Here is a 12,496-nt window from a genome sequence, read left to right as displayed (position 1 = left end):
AAGGATCTAGGTCTAAAGAGGTTTTTCTCTATAATTGATTTTTCTAAAGCGAAAAATTAACAAAAAGTATAGTATATCAATGCTGAATACTCTGCTCTTTCTAATGGATACTTTTGTATTCAATTTGTATCAAAGGCAATATCAAAAAAACTAAAATACCAATTTACTAAGAGTAAAAAATGTTCTCCATTAAGTCTGGTGATGAAAACTTCAAGATAAGATACCAAAATGACGTAAGCCTGCAGTTTTCCTAACAAAGATTATGAAACTATAATACCAGAAAAGACACTTTTTGGGGAATAAAATGATAGTGAACCTTCTCTATTGGTTTGTACTTTAAACTTGCTTAGCTAAAGTCATTGCTTCCACCACCACCATGTAATATAGACTTTGTTAAACGGAAACTAAAATGCATAATTATGCATAATGTGTAATAACTGCGGTAACATTTGGATATAAGAGTTTTCACAGGTAGGACAATATTCAATTTTCATGAAATGATTCAAAGAAGTTTATGAAAAAAGGGAAATAAGTGGGCCACCACGCCTGACTAATTTTTTCTATTTTTGGTAGAGACGGTCTCACTGTTGCTCAGGCTGATCTTGATCTATTCAGGTTTGTGGTAGCCAGCTACCAAGAGGACTCCCAATGATCCTTCCCTCTGGTATTAACACCCTTCTGTAGTCCCTTCCTATATTTTATCATGGTTGGTCTGTGGGACCAACAGAATACAGCAGAAGTGATGGGATGTTACTTCTGAGGTTAGGTCATAAAAAGATATTGGAGGGTTTTGCCTTGTTCTCTCAATGTCAGATCACTCACTGCAGAGGAAATCAGTCACCTCATCATGAGGATACTCGTGAAGTCCTACGGAGAGGTCCATGTGGTAAAGAACTGAGGCCCCCTGCCAGCAGCCACGTGAATGAGTCATCTTGGAAGCAAATCCTCCAGCCCCACTCACACCTTCAAATGACTGCATCCCTGGCTGAAAAATTAAGTGAAACCCCATGAGAGACTCCTGATGCACAAAAACTGTGTGAGAGAGCAAATGCTTATTGCCATTTCAAGGTTGTATTGTACTTTCTCCTAATCCATTCATTTGTAGAGGTCCTTGAGAATTGATCCCCAGATTCCTTAAATTGGCAAATTTAAAAGAGAAATGGAAGCATAGCAATGATTCTTGGCACAAACCTGAATTAAACTTACATATTTTTAAATGTGAGCCCTTAGATATAATTTTACTTTTTGGAGAACAAACTAATCTTTTAGCAACTTTTATTTTGAAAAATAAGAAAGTTTGAGAAAATATACTCCTATTTTCTTCAGATCAGCAGTGAAATTTGATGCTATGGTGGCAATTTTCCTCTCTCTGATTCCATATGTTGAAAATTCTGACAATGAGATTGTTAGAAGCAGAGATAAAAATTATGTAGGAGAGATGGGAGATAAAAGAGTGGTGAAATGTGATCTCACAATCCCCTGCTCCACTTATTTCTGAAGATTTCATCTCACACAAAAGACATCAGTGACAGGTTTTCTCTGTCCACACCTCCCAATGGAACAGAGCTAGCTTATCATTTCCTTGAAAATGGAGAAAAAATGGGTTTCTCTTTATCAAAATTTAAACACTTTTAGGTATAAAGACTAAAATAAATTGAGGCAGTTATGACAGTGATAAGTAGCTCTCTCTTTAGCATAACATAAGGTGTGTTCTTCATGTATCACCATTCTCATTCCAATACTAAATTTTCCAAAGCAAGGAACACCTACCACTTAACGTAAAACACAGAATACATTAAAAATAAATGAAGAATAGGGTTTGAAACAATTGCAAGATCTGGTTTCCACTGACCAAAACTCAACATTGTAGATAATAAAATGTTACTGATATTAAATGGTTCTGTAGGAGTTGGTCTTTTAATACATTTGGATTCATTTGTAGAAAATCATCCACCTGCAATCTGGTATCTATGTTCTTTCCCAGTAATAATGTATTTTTCAGAGTGTCCTCAAATCTATCTCTCGCAATTCTATTATGTAAGTAACCAGAATCATTATCACTATTGAACAGATGATGGAAAGTTTGAAGAAGATTTTCTCAAGGTCAGCTAGCTAATGGCAAGGAAGAGACTGTAATTCAGCCCTCCTGGAATCCAATATTGGGCCTTTCTCTAGACCATTTTCTCTGCCGAAAGCACTAAGCAAATCTTAAGGACTTAGAAAAAATTGTTTATTTAAGAATACTTTTCTGGTTTTCAACTCATTTTTAAGTTTTTATTAATTCAAAACATTTTCTATATTAGTAGTTATATTTTTAATGCACTATTTTATAAAATGACCATATTATTAATATTATTCCAATATTCACTGTTTCTCTTGTCCATGCACTTATGTTGGTCCTTTCTATTACTGATGATCAGTCTATTGGTAAAAAGAGTAGCCTACATATGAAAGAAAGTTTTGTCTCCCAACAACACAAACACGTTAAGGGTGCAAATTTGTTGTCATTACTTTTTGACTCTTCAAGTAAGCTTTTGAAGGATGAGCCGAATGGAAGGGGAGAGAGAAAACAGTCATTTCTGGCTTTAACAAGGGGTCAGAAATGCAAAGTCATGAACAGAGAAGGAAAACAAGGAATACTAACAATGTTACCTAACTAGAATAGACATGGCAGATCAGGTAGATGAGGAAAACAAAATAGAATGAAGAAGGGTGTTGAAGCACCTGGAATAACTAAGTTAAAGCAAGAACCATAAAAAATAATGCCCTGGAAGGCCCAGCTTAAATGGTTGTCCCTCTGTAAAACCTACCCTCATTTCCCAGAACAAAATTCTGGTCTCTAAAATACAGCACCTCTCCTGTAGTTTTCATCAGGCCAAAGCTATGCATGACTTAGCACAAGAAGACTCTAATCACCTTTAAGGCAGGGTCCTTCTTGGGCTCATTTAAGTCCTATAGTTCTTATTGACAGTTTAGGGGTGGAGGACAGGGAGGGAATGAAGGGAAGGGAGAAATGACCTCAATGTTTATTTAGTGTCTCCTGTGTGCTTGACACTGTGCTAGACACTATGCTAGACACTTCACATGTGTCATCTCATGGGGGAAACTAAGGCTTAGAGCATTTAGTAATTTATCCAAGATCACTCAATTGATAGGTGATAAAGGCAGAATTTGAATCTAATTCTTTCTTCCTGTAAAACTGGTATTGAGCTTATTAAGTATTTGCTGGAAAATTAGTTCTGTTATGGTATTTAGAAATGGCTGAACAAAGGCATTTCACAGTTGTTCTTAATTATTTCTGGGTCATGGACTTCTGCAAGGATCTCTCCCATAAAATTGGACATATGCAAATATATTTTGCATATCATTTAGGAGGATTGGCTGAGGAACCATGGAAACCAAGGTAAGAACCTCAAGATTACAGTATTCCAAACCACCCTTCTCCCATTCCATCCCACCCTACCCATCTTCCCAAAGTCTGAGAGTAACAAAACCAAAGGAAATGTAAACATCAAAGTTTGATTGGGAGCAGCATATGCAAAATTTTAAAATAGTACTGTACTTTAAAATCTCTTGGAGACTTGAATAAGAAGATATTTTAAGAATATGGTCTTAAACTTTTAAATTTCACAGTTTGACCTGCAGACCATGTATGATGTAAGACTGAGAGGTGGGGTTATCAGTATACATCCCCAAGAGTGCGAAAATAGCCAAAAATCAAATTCAATGGAAAATCCCAGGAAGTATACTACACCTAAGTGAGGAGAGGTTTTATTTCTGTCATTTTGTTTGGGGAATTTTTCTTGAAAAATGTGTTCGGATTCTATGAGCTAAATGTTTTAAATGAGGTTTATATGGTTTTTATTTATACCTTGTATTTCTTCCAAGAGGATTTTAAAAAGCTTATAGGTTTACAGAAAATATGATAAAATACTATGAATTAAATGTAGAAAAAATGTAGAGACATAAAAATAAACCCAGGAATGGAGCTTATCTTAAAACATGAATTTATATAGTGATTAGGCCTTTACTTCCTCAAGGTAATTTCTAAAAATTATACAGCATAAAGAGTGTTATGTACTAAGTATATATTTTCTATAATTTACAAAATATCTTCATATCCATTATCTTACTTGATCTGAAATTGACTTTGTGAGGCAGTTATTATCCATATTTTCTAGATAAGGAAACTGAGGCTTGGAGAAGGACTTGAGCATTCAGCCCTTGCCCTTTTCATTGCATTATACTGCCATGTAACAGCTGATCATTACAGTTCCCATACACAAAAAAAGTAATACATTTCAGTTCTGTGTAAGAACAATATGCATTCAATGCCTGCGGCTCTGGTATTTTCACAGGAGGATTGCTACCTTCTTTGTAGGTGGCTTTAGATCTGGAGGTTGGCTAGACAAAAAATTAAGCACTTCACAGCTGGAATAGCCCTTTTAGGAAACACTTCTTTACTTTACAGATGAGCGCACTGAAGCGCTGGGAGACCAAATGATTTGTCACATTCATCTGATCAGTTAGAGGTAGAGTCAAACCAGAAGCCAGGTTTCGTAAATTCTCTTCTTTATACCACATGACCTCTATAGCTTTCTACTCATTTTTGTGATTTTTGTTACATACCCAATTCTGACCTTCCTTCCCTTCACAATTTCCCTTGTGTCTACTGGGTCAAGTTCTGCATGCATATTGACATGGCATATGAGGCCCTGCATAATCTGGCACAAGAGACTTCCCTAGCTATTCACCTCTTCTCACAGCATGGGAATGCTCCTGACTCCCCAGGGTGCTAGGCTCTTGTGTAACATCCTAATAAAGTTGTCCTGTTGGGGCTGTGTTGGTAAAAGCCACACAGTCCTGAGAGTGAGGACTTGAGTTTCTCCTCTATCACCCAGGAAAGACTTGGGTGGAGGCACTCAGGTGGGAGGGACAAAATGCCCTCTGGAACCTGGAGGCCTTGCCTCCATCCTCCTCAAGCCAAAGATGAGTGACCAGATTATGCAATTCCACGTCAAATTTCAGGTTCCCTGAAGCTTTAATAATATCCCCTCCAAGTATTTCAGAAAAACCTTGTGAGTTCACACTAGGCAAGGCCATCGAAACTATGTAGCAACCTATCACATCTTGCCAGCAGGATGGTGTCGCGGTAATTACACAATGAGAGATCCCAAAAGAGAAAGGAGAATATGAGGCAATAGAAACCAGGGCCACTAAATCCCAGTCCACTTCTCCCTCAGCAACGATTCTTCTTTCATTAACAACATTAGAAGATATGGTTAGTAAATCCGTTTTCTGCAACCCTACTTACTCATTTTAGAGACACGGTCTCCCTCTCTCCACAGGCTGAAGGCGGTGGCGTGACCACAGGTCTGCTCATAGCAACCGCGACATCCCCAAACTCAAGCGATCCGCCCGGACCTCCCCAGCTTAGCCTCCTCATGGGCTGGGATTACAGGCGTAAGCCATCGTGCTCTGCTCTTATGATATTATACTTTAAATTCCCTGAGCAGATTCATGAACTTTGCACATCCCATTCCTAGTTGGTAAACTTTGGTTCCCTCCCCCAAACTGTCGTTCTTTTGATACATTCTTACTCATTCATATTCCTGGTTCAGACATCATTTTCTTTAGATAACCCTGCCTGACACTTTAACTGTCTTCTAACTCCTCTTCCAAAACCTGTGCTCCTTTAAAACAGGATCTGCCTGTAGTTGCTATGCCTAGCATGAAACATAGTACGTATTCAATAAATATTAGTTGAATGAATAAAATAGTCACTTTTTCTTTTAACAGTATTTTTTAGTAGGTAATTGATGAACGCTGCAAAAAATTTCAAACTGCACATACACAAAAAAAAATTCAGGGAAAGTAGATTCTCCTCCAATCCCATTCCTTCCCCTCCCCTCCCTTAATACCAGTTGCGTTCCCTTCCAGATTGATTATGCACATGGGGGTATTTAAGTGTGTTCCTGCTTTTTACACACAGCAAAATTTATATGAGATATAATTTACATGTAAATATACGTAAACGATTTATATCTTATACATGGCATATGTATCATTGTTGCATAATATATAACATATAAATAACATTTAATTTAAATATATATTTTTACACAAAATTGACCTTTTTTTTCTTAGCATAAGTCAGGCATCTTTTTTCTTTAACTAAGAGCAGCGTAGCAGTCCACCGTGGGGGCATACCGTGATTTACTTACCAGTCCCTGACTTACGGTTTCCAGTTTACAAACACTTCCACTTTCACCATCAAGGCCCCGTCGTCATATACTGAAGTACTATCGGCCCCCACCCCAGCCCCCCGTGGGTCCCGCATTTTCAAACACCTGCTCCCGAGCCCAGGGCTGAGTCCCGCACCGAACGCCGCCCCCGCCTTCCCACCGCCCGCCCGCCGGTGGCGCCCGCTCGCGGGGCGGTGACGGGACCGACCCCGCCCCTCTCCTCCCCCAGCGTCTCCCGGCCGCCGGGCTCGCCAGCTCAAACGTGCCGGAACGACCGCGCCCGGCCGCGCCCAGCTCGGGTCGGCCCGGGAGGACGGGGTGCGGCCGGCTCGGCGCGGGGCGGCGCTCCGGCGGGGCTGGGCGGGGCTCCGGCCGGCGGGGCGCGGCCGGCGTGCGGAGCTCCTCCCCTTTCCTCCGGCGGCGCCGGCGGCCGCAACACTTCCGGGTCGGCGCGGAGGCGGGGCGGAGGCGCCGCGGCGGCTGTTATTGTTCGACTGGGCTCGGCCGGGTGCTGTCTCTCTCGACTTCGCTGGTGTCAGTTTGTCCGGCTTCCTCTCAGCCCCTCACTCCCGGCGGCTGACAGCGGCGGCGGCGGCGGCGGGCGGGGCCTGGCGTTTCGAGGCCGAGGAGCGCGGGGGTGAGGGGCGCGGAGGAGGAGCAGTAGCAGGAGGAGGAGCCGTGTGCCCTGGCACTGAGCGGCCGCGGCCATGGCGTACGCCTATCTCTTCAAGTACATCATCATCGGCGACACAGGTGAGGGCCTTGGGCGCGGCTGGGCGGGTGTCGGAGGCCTCTGGGCCCGGGCTGAGGGGCAAACGGCGTCTGGCAGGGGCTCGGGCGCGGACGCCGCCCGGCGCCTCCCTCCCGGCCGCGCCGCTCCATTTCCGCAGTGCTGGAGCTGGTGACGTGGGCACTGCGAGCGGCCGCGGCCTGGCCAGGCCCGGTCCGCGGCCCCCGACCCGGCCAGCCCTGCCTGCAGCTGAGGGCCGCGGCAGCCGTTTGCGACGCCCCATCCGGGAAGTGTGCGACAGGAGGGACAGCCCAGGACCGTCAGCCCGACTCAGATGACTGCACCCCACCTGCAGGGCCCCTCACCTTGGTTCTCCTCGCGGCCCCGGGGAAAGAAAGGGGGAGGCCGAGGAGAGCAGAAGGTGATGGGACCAGGGTCTTCGTTTTCCTGACCAGTCCCACCTCCGACTTGCACGCTTCTGCCAAGGCCTGGGCAAGGCGCTTTCCTGGTGTGGGACAGCCAGCTGAGAAGAGAAGGAAATCTTAAAAAAATAATATATATATGTATATATATTGTTTTTTTAAACAATCTCAACTCCCAAGTCACAATAAGTCACGTCTCATTACTTGACGGCTTAAGAATTCCTTTCGGGGTTATTAAAGCATGAAAGAGTTCTGTGCACTTTTGCCATGTGTAAACGGATTATTTGATAGTAATGCAAGGCCGTTCAGTGCTCTGCGTGTATGCATATGTGTGTATGTTGAGGACGCTATTTTTTTTTTAAATATGTCAAGTCCTGTGTCACAACTGCTGATTTTCAGGTTCTCTCATGCCCATTTGAAGTGGAAAGAAATACAATTATTCCAACTTAAATGACATCCTGGTATATTTCTAAGAAAAGCAAACAAAGTCATTGTAAAATATTTTTAAAACCTGTAATTTTGGCATTACTTTGAATCTAATAATAAACCTAAGGCTTGTTCAGGTGTTATAACTATTAATATACCAGAGTCTGATTTCAGTGGTGACTCTTGCATAACTTTGGACCCTTTGCACAACTTTGAAAATGTAAGCAGCAGCTTGTTGTTGCACTAATGATGCAGCAGGTTGTATCAGTAACTAAAGCATGTTGATTGCTGCCTGAAAGAAAAACTTTCTTCTATAAATATGGGTTTTCAGAAGGGTTTTTTGTTGTGCGTGTGTGTATGGAAACTAGATGGTTTTCTATTTAAATCCTGGGTAAAGCAGTGTTTTGCAAATGTTTGGTAGCAAATTTATAAACTTTAAAAAATGCTGAGGTATATTTGAAAGAAGGAAGAAGGGTTCTCAGACCTGGCAAAATTGGAATTAGGCTGTAAAAATGAGATTGGAGAGAAATGTATTGTGCAAGGAGTAGCAGGGCTACAGATATTAACAAGATGGTGCTCCGTTCGCTTGGAATTTGCCCTCATCCAAAAACAGTCCCCATGCAGTTCCAAGGGAAGACACTCCTTTCTCGCCCTTGGTGCTGTTAAGACAGTTCAGGCACTGAATACTTGACACTAGACTGTTTACAGCAGTACTTTCTCACCACTCCAGTTCAGCCAGTGTGGTTTACTGTCAGTTTAATCTTCCTGAAACATGAATGTCAGGAGGCTGCTCCTCTGCTTGCTCACATTTTTTAATTTGACCTTCAATGAACTCTGTGTGTTAGTCCCTATCTACATTTCTAGCCTTCTTTCCCATATTCCCCACCTTGCTTCTGCCATTGAGGCCCAGTGGCTGATTTCTGTGGTTTTTCCTGGGCTCTGCTACTCTCTCTGCTTAGAGTGCCTTCCACCACAATCTCTCCCTGTGGAAATTCTGTAAGTCCTTCCAAGTCTTATCTGGGTCTTCCCTGACGCCTTCGGAGTCAACATATATTAAACTCTTGTTATGTGTCAAGATTTTCCTGGTATTCTGGCTGGAAGTGAGTACTCCTTTTCTGGATTTATGTTACTCACTTTGTATCATTCTTCTGACATTAATCCCAGACTGTTTTGTTTTATAGATACTTGTGTAGGCATCTGTATTTGATTACATACTTCTTGAAGGCAGAAAAAGTGTTTTGTATGGCTCTGTGTTTGAAGAAGAGCCTAGTAAAAGGTAGACCCTGTATATTAAATTAAATGAAAGAGGAATCAGGCCATTATATTCCTGTTTATATATATTAACAAGTTGACAGAATTTTTTTAGCCCAGTTCTGCCACTTTTTTGACTTTGGGCAAAATCCTTTACCGTAGTTCCTTAATTCAAAGCATACCCATAGTTGTAAGGTACATTCAATGTGGCCCTCCCCCCAAAAAGATGATATTAAATCAATAGTGTGAGATTCTTATTGATTTTTCTAGAAAATCATGGTGTGAAAAACATACATCTTCGAATGAAGGAAATCACTTAAATTTTCTTTTACCTGCAAAACATTATTAGCTTTCCCTCTCTCAGTAGTATGTGAGATAAAATGAAGATAAATGTCAAAGTACTTTGATTTCATAGGGGAAAGGAACCATGCACATTTTTCTTTTTCAGAGTTCCCTCTTTCATAGAAGAGATTTTTGAGACATGACGATACTATTGAACTATTTTCTTACTGTAAGGCTAAATGCAATTAAAATGTAGCTTTAAATTTTTTCCTTGGTAGTGTCTTGTTTCTGAAAAAAACATTTAGGAAAATGTGTCATTTAAACTTAGATACTTTGTGGAAAGTGGTTTTTAACAAGGATGGCCAATATTGTAAACAGGTAATTATCATGCATAGAGAGAGAGAAAAATCATGATAAACCTATAGTAATTGTTGCTCCTAAAATTCTTGCATCGGCCTACCATTTTAACCTCATCATCAGCCCTCCTTGCCCCTCAACCAGGCACGCAAAGGCACAAACCTGGTTGTATTCTTCTATCTAAATGCCTCTTCATTACCTTTTGTCACCTGGCCAATTCCTATTTTTCCATTCTTTTAAGATGGCAACAAACCGGGCCACTCCCTGTTGGTTTGTACTGGTCTCCTCCTCTCTTCCCTCATTCTCTGTTTCCCTCCCCTGCCTTCCTACTCCCACTTGCATTTGAAATAATTTTTTTTGTTAAGAAGACCTTTGATTTCCTCTTAGGTCTAAAGGTAGGCCATTCATTTCAGAGATTTTTAATAGATTAGTGGATGGCCCCTTGGGGAAGGAGCTAGGTGGTGTTGGATCTAAAATTCAAATGATGAGTAGGGATTTGTTGGGGTGGGCAAGGGGGAGTGTCTGGTATGTGGTTGGAAGTTAATGTTTGCAGCTCAGGAGAGAGTGACCTGGGTTAGAGATTTGGGAGCTAATAACATATAATGGAGTCCTTATTACCTGAGAGTTCATTATCTGAGCTTTTGAAATTATGAGGGAAGAAAAATTCTCATAACATGAAAATATTTATTAAGTTACCATTTTAAGAAATTAATCCTTCCCAAACTTTCTTCCCCGTTTATATCCCCATCCTCTTGCTTTGGTATAGGGGCTTGTTGATTATAGTACTGTTTGAATTAGTTGCAAAGTCAAATTATATGTCATGCCAAAAATGCAAGCATTTGTTTATTTGATGAAAATGTTTTGGAGTGTTCCTTCACATGCAAAACCACTGGCAAATGGGAATCTGACAGTGTGGTCCTCTTGGAATGAATTAGCTAATGATCGTTCATTGAATGAATATTGACAAAGAAGAAAGCTTGGATGTGATGGTGAGGAATCAGTGTTCATGGGGCAGATTGAGAAAGTTATCAGCAAAAGAGACTAAGAAGGAAGAATCAAAGGGGAAGAGAGACTGACAGTACAGTGTCAGGGAGTCTGCAGAGGAGACATACCATAGAAGGAGTGGTCACCAGTGTCAAGTGCAGCAGAAGTCAGGCACTGTTGGTTAAAATGATAGGAGGACATTAGTACTTTGCCACAGTGTTGGATTGAGAGGTGAATGAAGGGGAGAACTGTAAGGTATAGTTTCATTTATGTTTTTAAAAAATATGGATTTTTATATATATCATGTATAGAAAAAAATCCTGAAAACTATACACTTAACAGTAACTTCTGGGGAGGAGAGTAAAATTGTGTGCTTGTATTGCAAGAGTTGGTATTGGTGAAATGGGTCTTTTTATTAATATATTGTGGGGTCCTCACACTTTCTTTTTTTTTCTCTCTCTCTTTTTAAAATTTAAGCAGTATCACAAATGGTATTGGAGCTTTTTAAAAAAAGATACTGAGAAGTTAAAAGTAGAGCCATATTGTGGGCTATTTTATTGAATACTGAATGTGAAAGGGAAGGAAAGAATGAGAAGTTTAGACTTGGTCAATTGGTATGTGTGCACTCGCATGCACGTGTGTAGGAGTAGATGTGTATTTTAAGACAGGAGAGACTTGAGGTTGAAAGGTTGAAAATACAAGAGAGAGGGGCGGAGCAAAATCGTAGTGGGTTTGGGGAAGGAATTGGATTAGGTTCTCTAGATCTTTAGAGTTTTAACAGAAGACCTCTTCCTATGGGAGACTCAGATGAATTTCTTTAGATTCTTGTGAATCACCAGGGTGTTTGTTCAAAAAAAAAAGATTCAGTGGCCCAAACCCAGAGATTTTGATTTGCTAGATTTGAGGTGGAACTTACTGTTGCAAAACCTGTGCCCAGAAACACTTACCATTTTATTTCATGAGCAGATTTGTTAGAGTATCGTGGAAAAACAAACTGGGAAGTTCAGAGGTAGAAGAATTCCATTAAAGCTTTTTTATTATGAAATATATTATGCATATAAAAGTATATATATATAATATATACGCACAGTTTAATAGTTTTAAAAAATAATAAACACCCATACTAAAGGACTACAACTCCTTGTTAACCAGGTTTCCACTAGCCTTAATTATATGTTAATCTTCCCATGCTTTTCTTCACAGCTGTATCACTTATGCATTCCTGTATTATTTAGTTTTGCCTATTTTTAGATGTGTTTAGCTGTTTTATTTATCAAAGAAGAGTTGAAGGCCGGGCACGGTGGCTCACGCCTGTAATCCTAGCCCTCTGGGAGGCCGAGGCGGGTGGATCGCTCGAGGTCAAGAGTTCGAGACCAGCCTGAGCAAGACCCCGTCTCTACTAAAAATAGAAACAAATTATCTGGACAACTAAAAGTATATAGAAAAAATTAGCTGGGCATGGTGGCGCTTGCCTGTAGTCCCAGCTACTCGGGAGGCTGAGGCAGGAGGATCGCTTAAGCCCAGGAGTCTGAGGTTGCTGTGAGCTAGGCTGACGCCACAGCACTCACTCTAGCCCGGGCAACAAAGTGAGACTCTGTCTCAAAAAAAAAAAAAAAAAAAAAGAAGAGTGAAACATATCTGAGACCTTTTAATGTCATCTAGAATTTAATGTCATCTAGAATTTAGATGATTGATTATTCTTAAATTTTTGTTTTACATATTGTTATTGGTAGTCTTTCAAGATTTTGGACTAGCTCTTTTCTGTTTCCTATGCCTAACCCAATTTATTTGCTACTTCC

General features: G+C 40.9%; 1 protein-coding gene and 1 long non-coding RNA gene across 2 annotated transcripts in view; one reads left to right on the top strand and one right to left on the bottom strand.

The window, feature by feature from the left end:
- Positions 1-6,411, bottom strand: part of LOC123644707 — a 68,881-nt gene extending 62,470 nt beyond the window's left edge. Inside the window, exon 1 of the long non-coding RNA XR_006737230.1 lies at positions 6,225-6,411. This is a non-coding gene — a long non-coding RNA (uncharacterized LOC123644707). The remainder of the gene's footprint in view (positions 1-6,224) is intronic.
- Positions 6,412-6,604: 193 nt separating this feature from the next.
- RAB2A (RAB2A, member RAS oncogene family) overlaps positions 6,605-12,496 on the top strand; it is an 87,788-nt gene continuing 81,896 nt past the window's right edge. Inside the window, exon 1 of the mRNA XM_045560967.1 lies at positions 6,605-6,998. Coding sequence (XP_045416923.1) covers positions 6,953-6,998 — 46 coding nt within the window. The 5' untranslated portion in view covers positions 6,605-6,952. The remainder of the gene's footprint in view (positions 6,999-12,496) is intronic.

This window comes from Lemur catta, chromosome 9 (genome assembly GCF_020740605.2).
Source record: "Lemur catta isolate mLemCat1 chromosome 9, mLemCat1.pri, whole genome shotgun sequence".
NCBI lineage: Eukaryota > Metazoa > Chordata > Mammalia > Primates > Lemuridae > Lemur > Lemur catta.
Note: the sequence above shows the minus strand (reverse complement) of the source record. Positions and strands in the feature narration are given on the sequence as shown.